This window comes from Euprymna scolopes, chromosome 43 (genome assembly GCF_053919585.1).
Source record: "Euprymna scolopes isolate OS-2025 chromosome 43, ASM5391958v1, whole genome shotgun sequence".
NCBI lineage: Eukaryota > Metazoa > Mollusca > Cephalopoda > Sepiida > Sepiolidae > Euprymna > Euprymna scolopes.
In genome coordinates this window covers 20,808,333-20,831,945 of record NC_136524.1, presented here as the reverse complement: position 1 = coordinate 20,831,945, position 23,613 = coordinate 20,808,333, and the positions used below count along the sequence as shown (strand labels likewise).

General features: G+C 33.2%; 1 protein-coding gene across 8 annotated transcripts in view; it reads right to left on the bottom strand.

The window, feature by feature from the left end:
* The window catches only part of LOC145268225 (neurobeachin-like), a 607,546-nt gene that overhangs the window by 436,117 nt on the left and 147,816 nt on the right, over window positions 1–23,613 (bottom strand). For all 8 annotated transcript variants that reach the window (XM_080123533.1, XM_080123540.1, XM_080123535.1 and 5 more), the window contains exon 2: window positions 16,921–17,025. In XM_080123533.1, the coding sequence (XP_079979659.1) occupies window positions 16,921–17,025 (105 nt within the window). The remainder of the gene's footprint in view (window positions 1–16,920; window positions 17,026–23,613) is intronic.

Sequence of the window (23,613 nt, the reverse complement as noted above, 5' to 3'; positions counted from 1 at the left end):
GAGAGAGGGAGAGAGACAACGAGAAAGGTGGAGAGAGAGGGAGAGAGACAACGAGAAAGGTGGAGAGAGAGGGAGAGAGACAACGAGAAAGGTGGAGAGAGAGGGAGAGAGACAACGAGAAAGGTGGAGAGAGAGGGAGAGAGACAACGAGAAAGGTGGAGAGAGAGGGAGAGAGACAACGAGAAAGGTGGAGAGAGAGGGAGAGAGACAACGAGAAAGGTGGAGAGAGAAGGAGAGAGACAACGAGAAAGGTAGAGAGAGAGAGGGAGAGAGACAACGAGAAAGGTGGAGAGAGAGGGAGAGAGACAACGAGAAAGGTGGAGAGAGAGGGAGAGAGACAACGAGAAAGGTGGAGAGAGAGGGAGAGAGACAACGAGGGAGAGGGAGAGAGACAACGAGAAAGGTGGAGAGCGAGGGAGAGAGACAACGAGAAAGGTGGAGAGAGAGGGAGAGAGACAACGAGAGAGGGAGAGAGACAACGAGAGAGGGAGAGAGACAACGAGAGAGGGAGAGAGACAACGAGAAAGGTGGAGAGAGAGGGGAGAGACAACGAGAAAGGTGGAGAGAGAGGGGAGAGACTACGAGAAAGGTAGAGAGAGAGAGAGGGGAGAGACAACGAGAAAGGTAGAGAGAGAGAGAGGGGAGAGACAACGAGAAAGGTAGAGAGAGAGAGAGGGGAGAGACAACGAGAAAGGTAGAGAGAGAGAGAGGGGAGAGACAACGAGATAGGTAGAGAGAGAGGGGAGAGACAACGAGAAAGGTAGAGAGAGAGGGGAGAGACAACGAGAAAGGTAGAGAGAGAGGGGAGAGACAACGAAAAAGGTTGAGAGAGTGGGGGAGAGATAACGAGAAAGATGGAAAACGAGAGAAAGAAAAAAAATGAGAACGGAGCAAAGAAAGAAAGAATGTTGGATGTAGAGGGAATGACAAAGTGAGTGAGAGAGTGAAAAGAGGAGCAAGGATCTGTTATGACCTCCCAATGCATATTGATTTCTTGGACTCTTACTTTCCAATTAATGTTAAAATTAAAAAAATAATAGATTCAATAATATATATAAAAAATACTGGGGCACAGATATTCTAATTCGTTTATAAAAATTCAATTTATCAACGTAGTTACCTTTATTATTACCTACCTAAATATTTATTTCAACATCATAATGTTCCTATTTAAATGGTTTCGAAGATTCAACTATTAAGAAGGTATATTAAAAATACCTAATGTAAAATTTATGCTTTAAAAGGTTTCATGACCAATACTATTAAGATGAGTAGTCTCAGCAATAACAACAAGTGCAAATTCTTCTACACAGAAGTAGAGAGTGTGAGCCACCTGACATCTAGTTGTAAGGTTCTGCTGGGGGAGGGGACGGCTACTGTACAATGTGACACAATGGAGTGTATAAATATCTCCACTGGAAAATCTGTAAAAAGTTGAATGTCGAATGCATTAGCAGGTCCTGGGAACATGTTTACCAGAAATAACAGTTCGAAATAAGTTATACACCATCCACTATGACTATGTAATTCGTACTATTAAACCTAACATAGCAATATGGGATAAGAAGGAGAAAGAAGCAACCTTGTTTGTGTCTCTAATGATGCTGGGCTAAACGGAGCTGAAAAGGTAAAAATACCAAGGTCTTTATGTACAACATAGAACAGAAACTGGAATTTTAGGAGGATTGCTATAATTCCAGTAATTATGTGGGCAACCTGACTTATGGAAAAGAATTTAAAAAACTACCTGGCAAATATACCCGGTGAACGAAGTGCAAGAAAGATACAAACAATTGCACTTAAAGAGACGGTTTGAATCTTAAAAAAGATGATTTTATTGGAATGTATGTAAGAGCGGGTGAATGCCCCATCCCCAGCTAGAACTAAACAAGAAAACATGAGTTAACAAATGTTAAATAATAAACAAAAATGTAGAGGCTCATTTGGAGTCTGATGTTAACTCGGCCATGATGCATCAATCTGTTATGCTTGTCAAGTCTTGCCCTGGTGATTTCTCAAATAACTTCCTTATTCAGAGAAACGCCTGAAATATTCATGTCAAGATGAGTTTATATTACAAAAAACATGATTAAATAAGCGTGAGGTGGTTACTTTTAATCAATCAAAACCATACTATTATAATGAAAACAGAACTTTTTTAAAAAAAAATAAGTCTCCATTTGCTAAGGTGAAAAGCTATTTGAGGATAGGATTAATGAGATTGTTATTTTGATATTTTAATAGTAGGTGCTCTGATGAACTACAAGTCCTTGTACCTCTTCGATGTAAACATCCCTGGCAAACCTGACAAGCAGCAAGATCCTACCCTACACAGAAGAGATCCCCAGATGCCATAAATCCTTCTACTCTAATAGTTTCTCCCCTCGAACTACTAAGGAATTTCCTTCTGGGTCCCTGCTTCCCTGACTGTACTGAAATACAGAAGTCCAAGTGTAATGTAAACTCTGCTCAACTTCCTACATAGTACCTCTACAAATTATGTGTCAGTAGTCCCTACATCAAAGCGGCGCTGTGTCTTGTTTGGGGGGTGAAAATGTAATTAAAAAGGTGGAGGGGGGGGGCTACCCAAAACCTGAGGGATGTGCTGGATGGCTTGAGGAGACAGCACATCAAATTTTTTTAATATTTGGTCAGGGTTTACTTCTAATGAAAAGTGACCTCATGTCAAAGTCTCTGACAAATCCGTATAGAGAGAGACTGAGGACATCTGAGGATTGTGTCTAGTAGGCATTCAAGTTCTTTCATATTTTGAATATCGAAGGAATGTGAAAGGTCAAAAGCTGAAAAATCTGAAACAAGATGAATTTCCAGATCCAGATCGAGAGAGAGAGAGAGAGAGAGAGAGAGAGCCTCCTCACCCCGCCCTGTTAATTCCATAATGTGCCTTTACTTTTTGACCTGTATCCTCTCTACTTATCCTAACCCGTCATAAATCGTTTGAAGAAAAACAAAATTAACATTTCCAGAAAGAGTAGAAGGAAAGCAAGACAGAGAAGAGAGAGAGAGAGAAAAAAAAAAGACAGGAAGAGAAATAAATTTGAGCCAAAGCAGAAATAATAAAAATTAAGCAAAAAATTGTTTTTTTTTCTATTAAAAAAAAAAAGAAAAAGAAAGAAAAAGCAAAATTCTGCCTTTTCTGAAATTCAAAGAAAGCGAAATTGTTCTAAAATTGCAAAGATCTTGCATCTTTGAGAACTGAAAAACAATCGGATCGATATATATATATACACATAAAACTTAACTTTCTTTGAAATCCCCTAGATGATTTTACTTGATCAATGGCCTCTCACAGTTAGTCAAACAGCAACGGTAATATTTTTGGTTAAATTATATAATATTTTTGGTAAAAAAAAAAAAAACAGTAACTATAAAGGTTTTATAGAATAAGAAATAGTGCAGAACAGTATATTTTAGAATTCTCCTAAAGTTTATATTAATCAATTCTCTATTAAAACTGCTCCCCATTGACTTTTGTGGCTAGGATCAAAGTGTAGTATCATTTAAATATTTCCAAACAAATGGAGTACTGTTGCCATATTTGAGCTGGTGAATCTCATTAATAAATTGCAGAAACATATCTGTAATTTCATTGGCTCCTCTCATTATTTTCACTGCAAGCTCTTTCTCTCACAGACATGATGTTGCTAGTCTCAGCCTTTTCTATGAATACTACTATGGCATATGTTACTCAGAATTGTCTGATCTATTCCCTGCTTCTTTTGTTTCAGCTCGTTTGACGCGTTAGTTTAGTTCACTAATACCTCATTGTAATAGAGCTTCCTATTCCAGTAGCTTCTTTCCAAGGACTGCCAGGTTGTGAAACTCTTCCTAATCAGTTCTCCTTCTACTTACAGCCTTGATCTTTTCAAGACCAAATGGACAGCTTCTGTTTTTGCAATAATCATCTTCTGTTCTTGTTAGCTCCTTACATCAAGTGATTTTGTGCTTTGTCTCAAGCAATTTCCACACAAAAAAATTGGGGACATTTTAAGTAAGATGGTCCCTTAGAATAAATATTATAGTGACTGAGATTGTTCTAATCAAGAGTGGGATAAACATTTTTATCACTTTAGATAAAGGAAAACCAACAACTCCCATTCTTCCAACACTTTTCATGGCTTGTGCCTCATTTGGTCTGAATGTAAATGTTTATATTTTATGCAAATAAATAATTCAAAGTATAGTATCTGTTTGACCTGTGTTAGTGAAGGAGAATTTTAAAATGAAGTAATTTAAATTTTTATCCCAATTTTGAGTACCCCTTTTTAGGCAGCAGGATTTTCCATATTAAACAACCTAACTTGAATCTGCCCTTGAAGGAAGGTAAGTAAATAGGGGGTGTACATATATCTAAGGCAATTACAGAATCTTTAGAAAACTACCTCCAGTCTGTAATGGAATGGGGCCGTAAATGGATGTTAACATTTAATGCTACTAAGACTAAGCTTCTTTCCTTTAACAATTACAAGAAGGCTTTTGAACTGCCCATAGCCTTACTATTAATACTTTACCAGAGAGATATTCCTTTAAACTCCTCAGTTTAACATTGACAGGAGATATGAACTAGAACAAATACATTAAATACATGCTAGAAAACTACTCACACATGAAATATCTTGTACCTCTACCAAGCTGACAATCGTCCATGCATTTGCCACATCTAGGCCAGTACTTAACATTAGTCCCCCATTCTTAGAAAGGACCCCCCCCCCCAAAAAAGTTTCCAATTTAATAGATCTCGCACTGTCAACTAAGCCCCAACCCCTGTCCCATCACCACAATGTTGCATGTTTTACAAGTATTTTAATGAAATGTGCCCTGATGAATTCATCGCACTTGTACCCCCCTCCGTCCCTCGACATAAATATCTCTGACAAACCTGTTTATCAACAAAATCCCATCCTTTCATTATAGAGGTCCCTAGCTGCTGGAAAGTTTTCTAATTGAATAACTTCTTTCTTTCGGGCTGCTAGATTTTGGAATTCCCTCCCTGTTTCCTTCTCTGTACTGACACGCAGAAGTTTAAAAGTAATATAAACCGACATCTCACTCATCGACTTTAAACATGGTTCCAAATAGTAGCTACTTACGGCTAAGTGGTAATATGTCTTACTTGGAGTGAACATGACTAACAAAAAAAAAAGAAAAAGAAAAAAAAGAAAAGGGGGGCACTGCTGTCGTTCATTGATATTTTAAATCGAGGTGACGTTTCATGGCGCCATTTAACTTATATCTTGCAAATTTATGCAAGGAGAAAAAAGAAAAAAACGTAAACAAGCAATAATAGTAAGAAACAGACTCCGTTGTCATTCATTGATATTTTTAAATCGATATGACGTCATTGAATTTCCGGTGAGACATACACAATTACATGTCGCAAATCTATATAAGATACAAATTCAATCGAGTCTTTTGTTCCATTCTTTTTGTTATCTCAAAAAAAAAAAAAAGTAAGGAAAGCTTAGAAGTTTAATTTTTATTGAATTTTTTTAAGATAACAGAGTTTTTCAGTCACATATGAAAACATGGCAAGCAGCTCCAACTAGTGAAAAGAGTTACTGTCTTGCTACGCCATTGCTTTTCCCCTCTTCTCGTGTTTACTTCATTCTTTATTTTTCTTCACATTCTTTTTTCTCCTTGCTTACAAGAAATGAAATCGTCTGCATAAGCAGGTCACATGACCAAATTACAATCCAACATACAAAGCTATCGTGCCAGATTTTCAAAGTCAGACCCAAATAAGATTTAAGCTGATAAAAAAAATTTGCTTCCAACTAGTCAATTTTCATTGGTTATTGTTGTATTTAGCTCTGACTTGTTTTAAAAATTATTTAACCTAATCCAGACAATTGCTGTTATGAAATATTTTTAAATAATCACCTAAAAATAAAAGTCAATAAATCTCTGACCAATTTTTTAGCTTAATCTTTCACTTAAACTCACACCATTGTTAAAGAATTTAATCTTGCTCGAAATTAAAATAATATCAGCTTACACTGAACATTAATTGTATGACTTTACTTATTGGCTGTTAAAAATAAAGCATAAAAATAGTGATAAGAGATATGTTAAACCTATCGTTAATAATAATATTGTAATAATATTATCTATTTGCAACGTGCTGTCAGGCCAATACAGATCTATTGCAATACCATGTCAATATAGAATCAGTAACCAATTTTCATTTGTTATTGCTGTACCATGTTATTGACAGCATAAAAACGTGTATAGCTACATTTTATTTTTTAAAAAAAAGATACTTAGTCGATATTAGATGATTGGCAATACGAAATACTTTTTAATAAACACCTAAAATAATTTTAAAGTTTGAAATAGAAATAACTCATTAAATTCCAGAATAGAATAAGAGTTGTCTACCTTTAATTTTAAAAATATGCAAACAAATAATAATAAAAAGTAAAATGACTTCATTTCATGCTGGGAAATACAGGGTAGATGCAAGCTAGTAAAGTAATAATCAAATCTTGATTAATCTATCGGATGACTTCCCACCTGATTCAGCACAAATCTTAGAGCTGCCAATCGAGATAAAACTAACAAGCTCATTGAACAACAAAAATTTTGTGTCAATCAGACTTGAGAACTTGAAGAAAACATCTTGAAAGTTGAACAACAAGAGGTTGTTAGATTTTTTAAAATTAATCAAGACAAGAAACTTCCTATTACAATTAAAGTGTAGTATCTGTTTTATATTAACTTTAATTACAATTAAAGTGTAATATCTGGTTCGATATTAACTTTAGTGGAATTCTAAAAATGCTGCTGAACACAATTTGAAAAAATCTTATTTTTTAATTGAAAGATATGTTTAATTTTAGAAGAGTTTTCGGTGGGTAGCTAATCTGTAGGTCTTTAACTTTAAAAATTTGCAGACAAAGAGCAAAGATCTTTCTCGTATGAACACAAAAAATTATTCATATTATTTGGATTCATCGGACTACTGTTCTCATCTTGAGTGTGATTTTCACAATGTTCCGGTCGATGTAACCTCCGACCTACTTCAGGTGTATCTTGTCGAGGTCAGGAATGTTTCTGTTGAGCTCAGGAATTTGGACGGAATTTCAAGCTAAACCCTTTATTTACTTCACGGGATAGCGTGCTCTTGTTCCGTCAGCCATGACTGGATAGAGGTCCTAAGTAATTTGCAATTGTATTTTCCTGTCGCCCACACTGAGGATTGAACCTTCAACCTTCAGGAGAATATCACTTTTTACAATTGATGGCTGGTTGGTTGTTTTTGTTTTATGGCATATCAACCCTTTTCAGGTTATTTAATGCCGAATCCAAAGATTTTGAAGAAAAATTTTTTAATAGAATATATTTGTTGTTTTCAAGTCGGTTTCTATTTAACCCATAGTTGGGACCCTAACAGGTTCTACCACTCCAGGTAAGAGTGGACCTGGGAGAAATGGCAATTAAAGGGTGGCTCCACACTCCCCAAAGCCCGCAAGCTGGGGCCTCACCATTGGATATAGTTTAAAGTCATATCCAAGACCATTTACAATTGATTTTTCCAAGTACTCTAACCATTGCACCACAGGTTCTTCCGTCCAAATTCCTCTGTTTGACAGAAACATTCCCGAGTTCAACAAGATACACTTAAAAAAAAGGTCGCCGGTGACATCGACCAAAACGTTGTGAAAATCACACTCAAAATGCGAACAGTAGTCTGATGAATCCAAATAATACGGATAACACATTCTCACCTCAAAAATTCAGAAACAAAAAATTATGTGCAGGAATTCTAAAAGATCCGGTACTTTTATGAAGTGATTCTCGTTTCTGCAGAAGTAGCAGCAGAACGTGATACCATTTGATTGGTCAGTTCCTATTGCCACTGTCTATAAATAGAACCTTCCAATATTCTTTAATCATACCCTTTATTATATCAAAATTATTGCAAATGGTGAAAACACAAGATGAAGGATGGATCATTTTCCGTAATTTTTAGAATTTATACTAATTTTGCAATGACACATAAGCACGTATTAATGTTTTCACCTGAAATGTGTTGATTGACAAAAATAAGAACTCCAATCGACCAGGCTAAACAAAAAAGACTTATTTTGATTGACCTTGACCGTCACAAATGCATACGACCTCTGTAAATAAATATAAAATAACAGATGTGTTCAGATTTTCACAACCTAGATTTATTTTTTATGTAGAGTGTGTTATTTTATTTATATTTACAAAATTTTTTAATAAAACTATTTAAGCCAAATATGATAAGCTTTTAATGTAAGGAACAAAACATATTAATCTAAATACATTTAAATGAATGGATGTTTTTTTTTGGGGGGGGGGGATCAATCAATCGAAATTTGTACTTTTGTTTTTCTTGATCCATTGGGGTCTTGATCCATTCATTTTAGGTAAAGACTTTAAATAAATGCATTTATTTCTTTAAGTAATACTCAATTCACATAGGAACACTACCCTGAAGACAGTTTTTTTTTTTTATTACTTCACCTTATATTGCAAACGCTATTTTGAAATTTTTTTTGAAGGCAAAAATTGTAAACATGACTTATATAATTTTCACTAATACATAAGGAATTATTGTGATTATAGATCACATTTATAGGGGGTTATTCTAAGGGGACATCTTCAGAATGTTAACATTACATTTAAATTTCTACTTGTTGATACAGTCAGAGAAACAGGGATCAGGAAGGAAATTCTAAAAGACAGTGGCATAATTTATGTTTTTTTTTTTTTATCAACTAAAATATATAAATGCCTTTACCATAGTTACTTAATATCTCAATACTAAGTAGTACTAAGTACTATTTTCAGGGTGTCGGAGTCAGAGGTTTTAGCTGGAGTCGGAGTTTGAGTCGGATTCCTAAGAGTACTAGGAGTTGGAGTTGAGGTCGGAATTTTTTTATCCGACTCCAACTCCTTAAGTTTGATGAATTTATTCTTTTACATGGTTTTCCTATTTGGTTTTACCAGTTGCACAACTTATCAGTTTTGTATGGTTTTGCTTTTATTTTTGGAGATACATCATATTTTGTACTTCAATGCTCCTACTTCATCAAGATATTTCAGTCCATCGCATCCTTGCAAATTCTGTCTGGACACCTGTTTTTGTTTTGGTTGTGACATCACACAGGATCAATGAAAATTCTATCTTTGAGTGAGATCTCTGTGGATTACATCGGATAACAATCAGATTGTAATCCGAAAGTTATCCAGTTCCCGAATCTAATAGAATTTGACAATTGGATTAGTCTGTGGTCGATTTAGAATTACACTTTTCATTTTCGGCGATAAACTGTAAAAGTACCCAATTAAGTACGTAATATTGCTTTTGTTTAAAACAACATATTTTCTTAAAAAATCGGTTTGTCGCTTATATCTTAACAAGCAGCATTTTATCAATTAACTAAAGATTAAAATGGCTACAATATTTTTGACTATAATGGGGTATGATCACGCACAGTTGGGAGATTCTATTTATAAACAATGTTGCTAGGAACTGACGAATCAAATCAATTCATGTCCTGCTACCAACCAATCAGAAACCAGAATGGCTCCATCGGTAGCAATTTCGGATACGCTTTCTTATTCATGTCAACACAGGAAGAATCTTTTGCTCTGTGGATTCCAAATTGAGAACTGTCTACTGCAAACCAGTCACCTCCCAGAACTTGTGTAAAACAATGGACCATCGGAAACTGCTTTGAAACTAAATATGGCTTACACTTCTAGAATTTTTATGAAGGATGAAACGCGTTTCAGAGGGTTTAATTTTGCAATTATTTTTTGTTTAATACAAAATTTCTAAATATTGCAATGAATAATCGATGAATAAGAAATAAAAATGTTACATAGAGACGAAAAACACACAGACACATAAAAAAAGGAATCGTTACACAATTTTATCAATTTCTATTATTACACTAAATGTGAATTTTTTAACCTTTTTTTTTTTCGCTATATTTTAATACAAAACGCTTGCTAAAATGTAATTTTAGTTCTGGGATTGAGTTAGATCTGAAAAATGATTTTGTTTTAATTGTGCTTATTGACTGTAATTTATGAGCGAACAAGTCATCCACCTCTCTATTAGCTTTGTTTATCTCCCTTCCTCTCTTAATCCCTCTAATATTTCTTAATGCTTTTTATGGACATTTAGAGCATGGGTGATTTTTCTTTTTAAGTATGCCCATCTAATTTACATATATGTCTACACACACCACAAACACGTATGTAAATAAGATTGCGAAAATAAATGTGTGTGAGAGAGAGAGACCAGACTTAACTGACATCACACAAAATTATTGAAAGTGAAAGGTAAAAAAAGAATGGAAGAAACGAGGCGGGAGTGCACCAAGCAAACCTCCATTAAAATGGTGCCAGAGTACTGGAATCATGGGGGAGGTTTATTGTTACTCAAATGCTAGAGAAAAACAACAGGCATTACTAGTAAGGAAATCGGTGATAGATGGCTGTTGCAATAAAACCCAAAATAATTAGTAATGATTATTGAAGAGGTAAAAAATTCTGGAAATCTGAGGACATGTGTCACTCTGACTTCTGAGGAACACCATGGTTATTGCCAATAGCAATAATCAATGGAAGATGAGACAATAAATAACATGTAGAATAAATAATAATAGTGGTTGTGACCCAACAGTTCACGGGTACGTCTACTAGAGATTAATACTGAAAAAAAAAATGGTGGACCTGAAGAATCTTCCCACCCCTCTCTATTTTTTTGATAAATGTTACCTTACGCTAAAACCCGACCATTCTAATTCCATTATTTATGGGTATTTGAGGTCGTAGACAATTTACCATTTGCATGGTATGGACCTCTGGAACCTGGGACTATTTTATACCATTTCACTGCCTTCAGTAGTGGTTTCTTACATGATGTGTTCATGTGCGCACGCACGTAGTGAAGTGACTTATCACATCGCGAAGGAATCTTTTTAGCAGAAATTTGAAATAATAAAGTTGAAAAAAAAAAAAAAAAAAAAATGGACCACTTTTTTTTTGTTACATAGTTTTTGATGCTTTTTAATTGATCCAAAAAAGTTTTCACGAGTTTACAAAAACATATTTTTATGTTTTCTGTTTTTTTTTTTTTTTTTTTTTTTTTTTTTTTGGGGGGGGGGGTCAATTATAGAACTTGTGTAGTTTAATAGTGATGTTTTTCTTTCTTTTTTCGGGGGTGGGTATTCAATTATAGAACTTGTGTAGTTTAACAGGTGCTTCTGCAGTTTAATTAACTGTTTTTCCATAAGTAAGGTGCCGACATTTACCAAATGGAATACCGTTTAAAATTTCACAAAAATTCTGTTTGCATTGGAGAGGGGGGGCGGTGAAATGCTAAACGGTATTCTACTTGGTAAATGTCGGCACCTTACTTACGGAAAAACGGTTAATTAAACTGCAGAAGCACCTGTTAAATTACACAAATTCTATAATTGAATACCTCCCACGCCCCCCCCAAAAGAAAGAAAAACATAAAAATATGTTTTCATAAACCACTCGTGAAAACTTAATTTTTAGATCAATTAAAAAGAATTAAAAACTACATAACACACACAAAAAAAACGCATTTTTTTTTACTTGTTATTTCAAATGTCTACTAAAGATTCCTCCATGATGTGATAAGTCACTTCACTATAATAAAGGGGTTCATACCATGCAAACGGTAAATTTGCGATGGATTTGATTATCAGATTCGTTGTCAGCGACTTCAAATACCTCTAAAACAAAAAAAAAACAAAAAATTAGACTGATCGGTGTTCTGTTGTAGGTAACATTTACCATTTCTTTTATTTTCATCTTTTTTTCAATTTTTCAGCAGATTATTATCGAATGGACACTAGTCTATCAGATTATCAAAAAACAAAAAAATGTTAAAAAGTAAATATTTAAATAGTTGTAGGGGTTGCTCAGTTTCTAATGTAACGTTTTAGTAAATCGATCATCCAATTTAGAGCAACTCAACGTTTTGGGCCAAATTTCACGAATTTAGCCTTTTTTAAAGATTATTTTAAAAAGCTAAATTTAAAAAAGGCTAAATTCGCGAAATATGGCCGAAAAAAAAAAAAAAAAAAATCGAATGATTTCAGAATGGGTGCTCGATTTACTAGAACGTTGCATTAGAAACTGAGCACCCCCACATATTTAAATATTGATTTTTTTTTTGTTTTTTGATAATATGGTACACTAGTGTCCATTCAATACTAATCCATTGGAAAAAATGAAAAAAAAAAAAAGACGAAAATAAAAAAATTCTTCAAGTTTTGCCAAAAAAGATTCTGAGAGTTTTAATGGCAAACTTGATGAGTTTTATTGGCAGTAAAATCACCCAAATTTGTCACTCATTATAAAAGATAACAAAAGTGTTAGAATTGAATCGTACAAAAGACCACACTATAACAAAAACCTGTTAACAAACAGGACCATTGTGTTTCCTACTGATAAATGTTAGTTGCATAGACAACCTCTAAGCTGCTGCACAATTGCAACACTGGCAACTGCGCATATAGAAACGATGCTGCTAAATGTTATCTACAAAATACAATTGACTTGAGCGCCAGACAGTTCTGTCGCTCAAGTACAAAACTAAGAATAGATTTGTTTCAGCAAAGAACAAACGTTCATTTATTGTTTTTATGTGATGCCGCCATTTAAAAAGAAATTTTTTTTAATCTTTTGATGCTTTTTTAGATGTGACACATGTTTCGGGTGTCCTATCCTTATCGAAATGGCGATCTTTCTGACAGTGAGGATAGAATTAATATCTGTTTTATGGAAAATACTAGTAAATAAAAAAAATAATTATCTATATAAATAGCACAGTAGATGTGTGTATGTGTGTGTGTGTGTGTGAAAATATTTAATTGATAAACTCTAAAATTACTGGTCACATAACACCAACATTAACAGAAAATAGTAATCATACGCCATTAGTAAAATCTTTGTTTGGGTGGATGGATAATGCGCACAGAAATATGCCAGTAAGCTGAATTGCAAAATGTTCATTTCAATTTGTGACATATTTCTATTACTTTTGCACATGTGCAAATTCATTCATAGATTGAAGAAGTTTAATTTTAAATCTTTCTCATTTGTCAATAGCTCAAATTGTAGGAAATATGGCTGGAGTGCTAAATGTTTTGGTTTCGATTCTAGTTGATGGCACCAAAGTCATTTTTTTTTTTTACTTTTGAAATCAGTATATTATATTATTATACTATATTATATTAGGTATAATATAATATTCAATAGAGAATTGGCTATGTAATAATACAAAGTCTGCATGGATTAAAATATATTTAAATGTATTTTAGGACTGGACAAAGCCGCCCCCTATTCCCCACTAGTAAAAAATATAGGAGACTTGTATAGTAGTAATTGAGCACTCTGTTCAATGTTTCTTTTATATATATATATATATATATATATATATATATATATATATATATATATATATACACACACACACACACACACGCACACACGCATTTTCTCTTTGGTTTTCATACATAAAATAAATTTCACAATGTATAAGGATTATTTGATACTGAAGATATTCATAATCGTAACCTATTTCCAAAAGAGGGGAGATATAACAGATTAGAAATATTTGGAATCAAGTCTCCCCTTGCTGTTATTTCAGATCATTTGAAACCATAGCAGCAAGTTTTAGTCTCCCCTCTATCAAGGCCAAAGGCTTGGGGAAAATATCAGATATTTTGTAATTCATATGAAAAACAAAAATGACTATGATTGAAACATTTTATGACTAAAAAAAAGTGCCAAAAATAGGCTTTGGATGGATGATCTCCTTAATACTGAAAATATTCATAATCATACCCTATTTCCAAAATTTCTGTTTGCCTTGTATGACCTAACTATTATTTCATACGATAAAAAAAAAAAGATAACGAAAACAGAGAAAGGAGAGAAAAGAGGTAGTGTTTATTTGAACAGTTTTTCTTTGTCATTTGCCTCCTCCCTTTCCTGGACCCGTTAGGCACCGTCTGCATGTTTTTATTATTATTATTTATTTATTTTTGTTTATTGAATTTTAATGTATAATAAAATGAGATGTATATAATACGCATATATAGTCGTGTTGTTTCGTCATTTTATTGCCTTGTATTTCATCAACCGTGAATCTAGTTGGGGTATTCCATGACAGCGCTGGGTGAAGTCACGGCTACCGAGAGATTAGGCCAGTGAACATGACAGCGTGACGTCATTACCAGACCAATATGTAGGTAAAGGCACGAAGGTGCCTAAATGTTCCTGTGTTCAACCATGTGGCCATAAAAAATATTTTTCATTGCCTTATGTTGTGGTTGTTATAATTATATCTTTTTTATTTTCCTAAAGAGATAAAACAATTCTCCATTTACATTATTATTACAATTAAACAAAATATAACAGTAAGTGGACTGTTGTTGAATTTGTATATCTATCGAAGGAAGTCGAATATTTAATTTTATTTATTTTTTAAACTGCAAAACAAATAATTTTTATGAGAATATTTTTCAGTCCGTTCTTTTAATAATAAATTAAACTTTTCAATGAGTATTTCCAATTATTTTAACGTTAGAAGCATTTTTTTTTTTTTACAACAGTTTTCTTTTTTGTGTTTTATTTTGTTGTTTTGTTCTTTGTTTTGTTTTTAACTAAAACGATCGATGAATTCAATATTTTAGCACCGGGAGTAATTTATTTCTTTGAAATATATTTAAAACATAAAAGTTTTTGTTTGTTTGTTTTATAACATTTTATCTGTAAATAACTTACATGACTGAAATGGGAAATGAAATAGGAAATTCTCTATTCTCTCCCAAGACATACAAAATGGTCGGGTTTTATCTTAAAAATTCATTAACTAATCAATTTTAATTAAAGTTTTGATATGAACTAAAAATAAAGAGTATGTTAAATTTTCATGAACATATTTGCTTGTGTTTTATCTTATAAATAAATGTTGTACGCACAGTGCTGAAATAGTAACGTTATTTAGAAACATTCTTAACAGGAGGGGGGGGGGGGGGCTCTCTAACTATTCTGCACTTTCACCTAACAATTTTATGAAAAAAAAAGATACCATGAAAATTTAATTTATCTTGAAAATCTTATCTAAAATATAGTATGGTGAATACACTGCACAAGCACCATCATTATTATTATTATTATTACAACAACAATAATAAAAAAGGTACTTCACAGGGAATGTGGAGCCTATGTAAACAGGTTTTAATTGGTTTATTTAATCACAAAAACTTTTTGAAGGTATCATTTGAGGCAAAAAAGCCCAAAAGTATTATTTGAATATGTATGAAAAAATAAAAATATTAGTGTGGAAAATATAATAATAAAAATAAATGAAAACAAAATAAAAACAAGCATGAAATAAAAGTATGAATCAAATTTAATTAAAGAACTAAGAAAAAATTAAAAAAATAAAATATATGCTCGATTACAAAAAAGATATATATAAAGAAAGTGAAAGAAAACCTCAGGGAGCAGCCATTAAATTAAAAACCGTTTACGCAGGGTTCACATTCTCCATGAAGTGAAAAAAAAAAAAAAAAAAAAAAAAACTGTAGATGACATCGACTAGCGCCACACCAACTAGTTGTTTAGAGTCAGGGAGGATGGAAAGTCCGAAGTGGGAGAGTACTAACCAGAACTCCACTGGAAGTTTGTAATTCAAATGGCAAACGGCTGTTGTGTGCAATCATCTACAAGAGTAGTCAAGAAGTGGAGAACATTGGAAATCTGGGGCGACTTGTTGTCATTTTGTCTCCAACGAATACTACAATTTACTGCCAGTGAGCAATCATTGATGATGGCCTGTGAGACAACTCCTATTGAGTGAAATAATAATAATAATAATAATAATGTCCTCTCCCAAATTCACCACCAACCTGATTTAATATTGTAGATGCTTACTCTATTTTCTTAGTTTTTAACCAATGTTCACATTATGGTATGATTGTCTTTTAGTAGTTATGTGAACTTCATTTTCGTAGTCATGTATTCTGCACTATGATATGATTTGAACTTCATTTCTGTAATTCTGCACTGATATGAAAATCAAGACTATAGTGGAGTATAGGATTCCTAACCATGTAACTGATGAAAATACGCTACACATTTTGATGAAAAACAAGGGAAAAAATTAACATAGAAGAACAGAAAACCAAAACTTTAAATATAATTTCTGCATTAAAAGTAATAGTTATTTAAATATTTCAACATATAATCTTGTGGGGAAAATCCAGCTCCTCAATAAGGGGCACTCTAGATAGGAATAAAAATAAAAATTGTCTTAGTCATGAAAGATTTCTCCTCCCCTAACCGAGGACAGAAAAGGTGAATTGCAGCATCAGAACAGATACTACTACACTGTGATCTTGTCTTGAAGGCCAAGAATTGTTTGTGTTTTATGTTTCTTTAATTGTTTGTTCCTTAAATTCATAATTCAGTTTTATCATTATTAGATTGCATATTGCTTTTAAAATTACATAATTTTACATCGATTATATTTATATTTTATATTGAATAACGTTCAGTTTCATTATTAATCGAATTGGATTCCTTTCTTTTCTTTTTTAACATGTTTTAATGCTCTTTTTTTAAATGCTGTCATATAACATCGGTAGTAACAGTTCGACAAATCTACACTACCTGCAAGCATTTTTCAGTTAACAGACCTTCTATATCTCGGTGGTAAAGTGCTACTTGGCCGTAATAATTTCATGGCCGGCAAGTTACATTTTTTTTTTTTTTCATAGGATACAGTTTCATGGATACATTCCCTTTTGGGATTTCTCAACCGGGACGTACTGTCACAAATATAAAAAGAAAAAGTGAAAGAGGTTTTACCTGGAGAGTTGGAGAACAAGCACTAAGGGACTGAAGCATGAAAAATACATTCTGTGATTCTTGTATGATAAAATTTGTTTCTATTTCAAATTCTCCACCGACAAGCTGAAATAAAAAAAAAAAAGAAAACAATATTAGATTTATTTTAAACTAGCATTTCATCCCGGCGTTGCCCGGGTGTTTGGAGGGGTATGGTGAGCAAAAAAAAAAAAAAAAAAGTGATAGTAGGAAGGCAGGCTCGAACCTGTACCGTGAAGGAAAAAAAGAACGGGGAAAAAACGTGACGTCTTTGCTGTTACAACCACTGCCAAACTGAAAGTGACGTAGGTTTAAATTAAGGCTAGACAATCGAAAAGAGGGGATGACTTTCGAAAATATTGTCGAAAAAAGCGACCTCTCCCTGTAGAAAAGTGCCCAGTTGAGGGTGAAGAAATTAATGTTTTTAGCCAATTTTTAGGTATTTGTCGTCCGAAAGGTCGAGCTTCAAAATACTGATCCGTTGCCTCTGTCGAAGGTTTTAGGCAGACATGCAAACATACATACATACATTTATATATTGGTAGCTCAAATTTTCGGCCTAAACCGATTAAAAAGCTTGCCCTATCTCTGAATACCCTTTATGTAAAATTTAAAATGTTTAGACCAGAAATTGTCTGAGTAATTTGGTAGAGACCGCAGAGGTCAAATTTTTTAAAACTTTGACCCCTATCATGACCCTTTAACATTTATTGTTTTGGGTTCAAATCGTTATTAAGTTAGATCCATGTCCAAGGAACCTATATCTAAAATTTCAAGTGTTTAGACCCAAAATTGGCGGAGGAGTTTGGTAGAGTTCTCAAAGGTCAAATCGTTGAACATTGAACCCTTAACAGCCAAATTTCTGGCTGAAAACGGATTACAAAGATTTTCCCAAATCTCAGTATTCTGTATATCAAATTTCAAGTCTGTAGACTTAAAATTGACAGAGTTATTGCGTAGAGAAATGTACACACACACCCACACGTTCACTTTTATAGATAGATAGACTAGTCTGGGTGCCCGGCGTTGCCCGGGTGTTTAGAGGTGAAAAAGAAAAAAACTGGTAGTAGGCAGAGAGTCAGGCTCCATCCCGTGACGCGAAAGCGGGAAAAAACTGAAAGAAAACCTGACGCTTTACCCCTACTCCATGATGTGACCGGAAGTATAAAACATTCAAATTAAACGTAGTCAATCAAAAAGATGACTTGCAGAAATGGCATTGCTTTTAAACCTTCGCCAAAGGTCGTTTTTAATGTGGGGGAAAGGCAGCCCCCCCCCAAAAAAAAAGGAGGCACTCTGGCAGTATCCAAATAAATACTAATTCTCACAGTATGAAAGGTTTCCCCTACATTGACTAAGGATGAATTACAGAACAGATACTACCCAGGTGAAGGTCGGAAGTTTGTGTTCGATTAGTTTCGCTTTATTTATACGAAAAAGACAAAAAAACGTTTCGAAACGACGGCATGGAGGGAATTTTTTAAAACGATAAAAAAAAAAAAGATAGAGACAATGTCCGTTTGCAAATCTAAGATATTACTATCTAGGAAGTATAAGAAAACTTATCCCGGAATCTAACCGACGCGAGAACCTGCAGCAAAAAATGTCCTTCATGGACATACACAAACGCATGTGCCCATATTGCCTTTTAAATATTAGACTAGCCGGGGTGTCCAGCGTTGCCCGGGTGTTTAGAAGTGTATGTTGAGCAAAAACAAAAAGTGGTGGTAGGCAGGTAGACTTGAACCCATACTGCGAAGGAGGAAAAGAATATGAAAACAAAAAGTGACGTGTTTGCTGTTGTGACTATTGCCAAACCAGAAGTAACGTAGGTTTAAATTAAGGTTAGACAATCAAAAAGAGGGGATGACTTTCGAAAATATCAACAAAAAAAAAGCAACTCCTCCCTACAGAAAAGTGCCCAGTTGAGGATGGGGGAATTAATGTTCTTGGCCAATTTGTCGATATTTGTTGTCTGAAGGGTCGAGCTTGAAAATGATACCAATCTCGTGAAAATCTATTGCCTCTATCGAAAGTTTTAGGCAGACATACAAACATACATGTATACATACATTTAAACAGACATGCGAGATTTATATTATAGACTAGCGAGGGGTACCCAGCGTTGCCCGGGTGTTTGGAGGTGTGTGGGGGGATGGGGTTAAAAAAAAAAATGTAAGTATGAGGATCGAACCCGAACCATTGAGGCAAAGTTGTAAATTAAAGTGTGAAAAAAAAAAAGTGCGGCGTTAACGATTGCCCCACCGCGAGATGCTAACGGAAACACGTTTGAATTTATTTAATTACTTGGATTTGGCAGGTGCCCGTTTTAATGAGTTACTGAGGTCAAGTTTGACTGTGGGATAGTATTCATTTATTGCTGAACGCTTCCCCCCCCCAAGATGTTATAGGAAAAAGACTAACCCACATGCGGCGAGCGATAAATGTTGAATATTTATCTTCCCGAAATCCTGCAAATTAAATAGACAGGCGAGCTTCATTGTTAACTGTGAGATATTACGATTTATATGAGATATAAAAAGTTTTAAAAAGTTGTGAAGCGAGCAACCGCTTCTCTGAAAAAAAGCCTTTTGTAGACACACAGAAAAAGCGAACACACATACATACATACATTTTCGCTTTTATATTTATAGATAAGCTGGTTTGTGGCCTCTCTATCAGGTTGGAAAGTTCATTCCTTGAAGTATGTGGAGTATTAATTTAAAATAGATATTTCATTCATAACGTTGTGGTAAACACTAAAACATTTTTTTTCTGTATAATTAACCAGTAAATAAAACAATATTGCTAAACAGAACTATTTGTTATTTTAAAATCAAAAGTCATTGAATTAAAAAAAACAATAACAAATAATGTTTAATTAATAAAATGTATTTTTTCAAAACAAATATTAGTTAATTTTGCAATTTATATCGCATACACATAAGCCCTATATGAGAAATGACTCCAATTTTTGTCTTTAGGTTATTTACTGACTTGAATAAATTTATAATTCCAAATTTTCTCAGTATTTTTTGGTTTTTACAAATTCGATTGATTCCACATTATTAAACATATAATGAATGAATTTTACAACAGTTTACAATTTTTTTTTATAGAAATTGCTCCAGATATAACATGAATCCATTTGATGAAAACCACAAAAGAACAAAATATTATTACAGTAAAAAAAAAAAAAAAAAATTGAGATTTTAAATTTTATTAAAAAAAAAAAAAAAAAGACTTTATTATCTTTTAAAAAATATATTACAATAATGATTTCTTGGCAGATCTTTAGAACAGAAACAGCATCATTTTATTTATTTATTTATTTATTTATTTATTGCTGATTTCAACCCCTAAAAATTTATATACAACAATCTTATTTGTATTGAGATAGCCATGGTCCACCACTACCTCTGCTGGGCAAACTACATACACAGAATGGATTCATACAGGCTCCTCAAAAAAAAATTCTCTATGGTGAGCTTGCTAATGGGATCAGAAACGAGTCCCCAAAATGCGTAAAGACCATCTGAAATGAACACTGGTCTTAATCAGCATAGACACATCCTCATGTAAACAAACTGCAGGGATTGGAACATGCAGAGAACAACACATCAAGATATCATGGATTATGTATGGAGAAGAGGAGGGAAAATCAAGGAGAAGAGAGCGGCATAAACAATCTTATTCGCCACCTGCTCTTCCCTGTGAACACCGTCCATGGCTCTTCTATCATAGATAAGCCTTTGAAGTCATACCATTCATGGATATTAACAAAGAAAAAAAAAAATGAAGATTAGAACCCAATACTTAGATATGAGTGGGAGCCAACACTATCATTTTAGCCTGACAATTGCCTACAGAAAAGAAATACAGAAAATTGTGTAGCTTAATTGTCATGTATTTTCATAACTTACTACCTTGCTCAACTCATATATTGAGCACTGAGTAAATACTGAAAACTGACACATAATATATGTGTGTGCGGGCGTGCGTGTGTGTGTGTGTGTGTGTGTGTGTGTGTGTGTGTGTGTGTGTGTGTGAAAGAGAATTTATAGCAGGTGATTTCATTGCATAGAAATATTAGATTTAAGTGGATTTAAATCAAAATAAGATGGATACAAAAGTAAAAGTGAAATAAGTTTTTCGCTTTTATTATGACTTTTTTTTTTCAATTACAAATATTACTTGCTCTCAATGTCACTAATGTAGGGCCCATATAAGATATTTCAGGAAAATTCCTTCTTCAGCTGCTTTTAAAATGCACATTAGAAAGCTGTCAGGATCAATTCTGCAGTGAATAAATCTAAAGTTTAATATTAGTGAATTTTATCATTTAGTGTGTGTGTGTGTGTGTGTGTGTGTTTTTATTGATTAAAATATACTGTAATTTTACTTGTCTCGCAACAATCAAGACACAATGGAAGTGGGTGTAATTCATCTACAAACATATTACAGTCAAACTTACACTGAAGTTGTTTCACCCATAGCCATTGTATGCCAGAAAGGATTATATCTAAAAGGATCATCTATAGATTAATCCTCTTTTCATCATCTACATATCAATTTACGTTAACCCTTAGCAACTCTGATGGGTACAACTATAATAATCTATTTATAATTCAAATAACATCCTAATGACAAGCCAAATTATTTCAACATCCCCCCAAATTCCAAAATGAACCATATACACTCCTATTTGACATATCTTGCTTGCGCATGACGTAATTTTTCAGTAATTAGGCCTACTTCTATTTATGATGGTCACGATTAAGTAAACCTTTGAAATAATATATTTTTTTTTAAATTTAAAGTTTGTAGGCAGTTTTAAGAAAGATTAAAGACAAATGAAAACTGTTTTTAGAAGGATTTTATAAAAAGTTATATTTGCATAGAATAAAAAAAAACTTTTTTGGCAAATTGAAAAAAAAAAAAATGTTAATGTTAATAATTTTTTTAATTCAGCGTTTGAAGATTAATGTCTACCAACATCCCCCAAAATAAACGTTAATCAAGGTCAAATATTCATGTATGTATCCGGGATATGGAATAACAGAGATCAAACATTTAGAATAGAAACTGAGGAGAATTTAAAACCGCAAAGTCCTTGAAACTCCTATGAAAAATAAATAAAAGTTTAAAAAAAAAAAAAAAAAAAAAAGAATTTATATAAACAAATGCTAAAAGCAGTTTTTTTTTTTTTTTTTTTTTACATAGGAGTCACCACTTATCAGTGTTTTTCGTGAAAGTTTGACTAGGGGACACCATAGATTGAAGCACTTGCCATGAAAATAACGATAAAGCAGAGACAGACTTGCAATATCTCTTCTGTGGAAAAGAGGCTGCATTAAAAAGAAAAGGGCATCTCTCACTAGGCTACTAGTGAAATTGCAACAGGAAAAAGAGTCACCTAAAGTGCTTAACTTCAAATGTTAAAATATACAACAAAAAAATGTGTTCAGTTTTAGATGATATATTTTACTTTTTTCACTCTTGTATATCCTATATTAATGATGTACATTCAATACTAAGCATCTATTGATGTATTAGGAATTTTCATATCACTGGATATCATTCTATAAGATTTCTTTGAAAATATATTTATAATATTTTTTCTATCATTTAATAATTATATATATAGTTACATGATGACTAAAAAAAACAGGCCCCAACTAAAATTAGGCCCCGTTTCATAGTGTTTTGTCCGAATGAAATGAAACTTTGGTCATAACTAGTTTATTATATTCAAAATATTACATCAAAACACTAGGGTCTTTGGCCTTTTTTTCTCCGTTGGCCCTAAAATGCTCAGAAGAACAATTGAAAGTCCTTTTTTTTTTCTGAGTCACCCTGTATATAAATATATATATATATATATATATATATATATATATATATATATATATAAAACTGCTGAGAAGCCATGAGATAAAAATAAATTTTTAATCCCCAAAACAATTTTTAATCGTAAACAACTAATGATCCTTACAATCTTATCCAGATTAGTGTGAATTCTTGGAAGCAAACTGATGAAGTGTTTGACTTACAAACAAAGGAGTTTTCCAACGAAAGACTTTGGACTAATAGCTTTTTTGGAAGAGGAAGAATGAAAAACTACTAAAACTCTCTCTCTCTCTATATATATATATATATATATATATATATATATATATATATATATATATATATATATATATATATATATATATATATATTAGTGGGTTGGCAAGGTCACAGGGGAGACAACCAAAGCAGCAAAACTGAAGCTGGCCTGCAGGATACCATATACATATCGTTGAAATTTTATGACAATTGGTAAAAAAGAACCTATATTTTTAAACCAATAAAATATTACCAAATTTGCCTACATTTGTATATATAGTGTCCTGACAGGCTAGCTTCAGTTTTGCTGTTTTGGGATAAATTTTGCTGAGTGTAATTTTTTTTTTGCTTGTTATCTCCCCTGTGGCCTTGCCAGACCACTAATATATATATTTGTGTGTGTTTTATATATATATATATATATATATATATATATATATATATATATATATATACTAGCGGGGGGGGGGGTACCCGGCGTGGCCCGAGTGTTTATAGGTGTGTGTGTGTGTGTTGGGTGTGTGTGATCAAAACAACCCTAGGACCGCGCCATCTCGGCCACGAGAG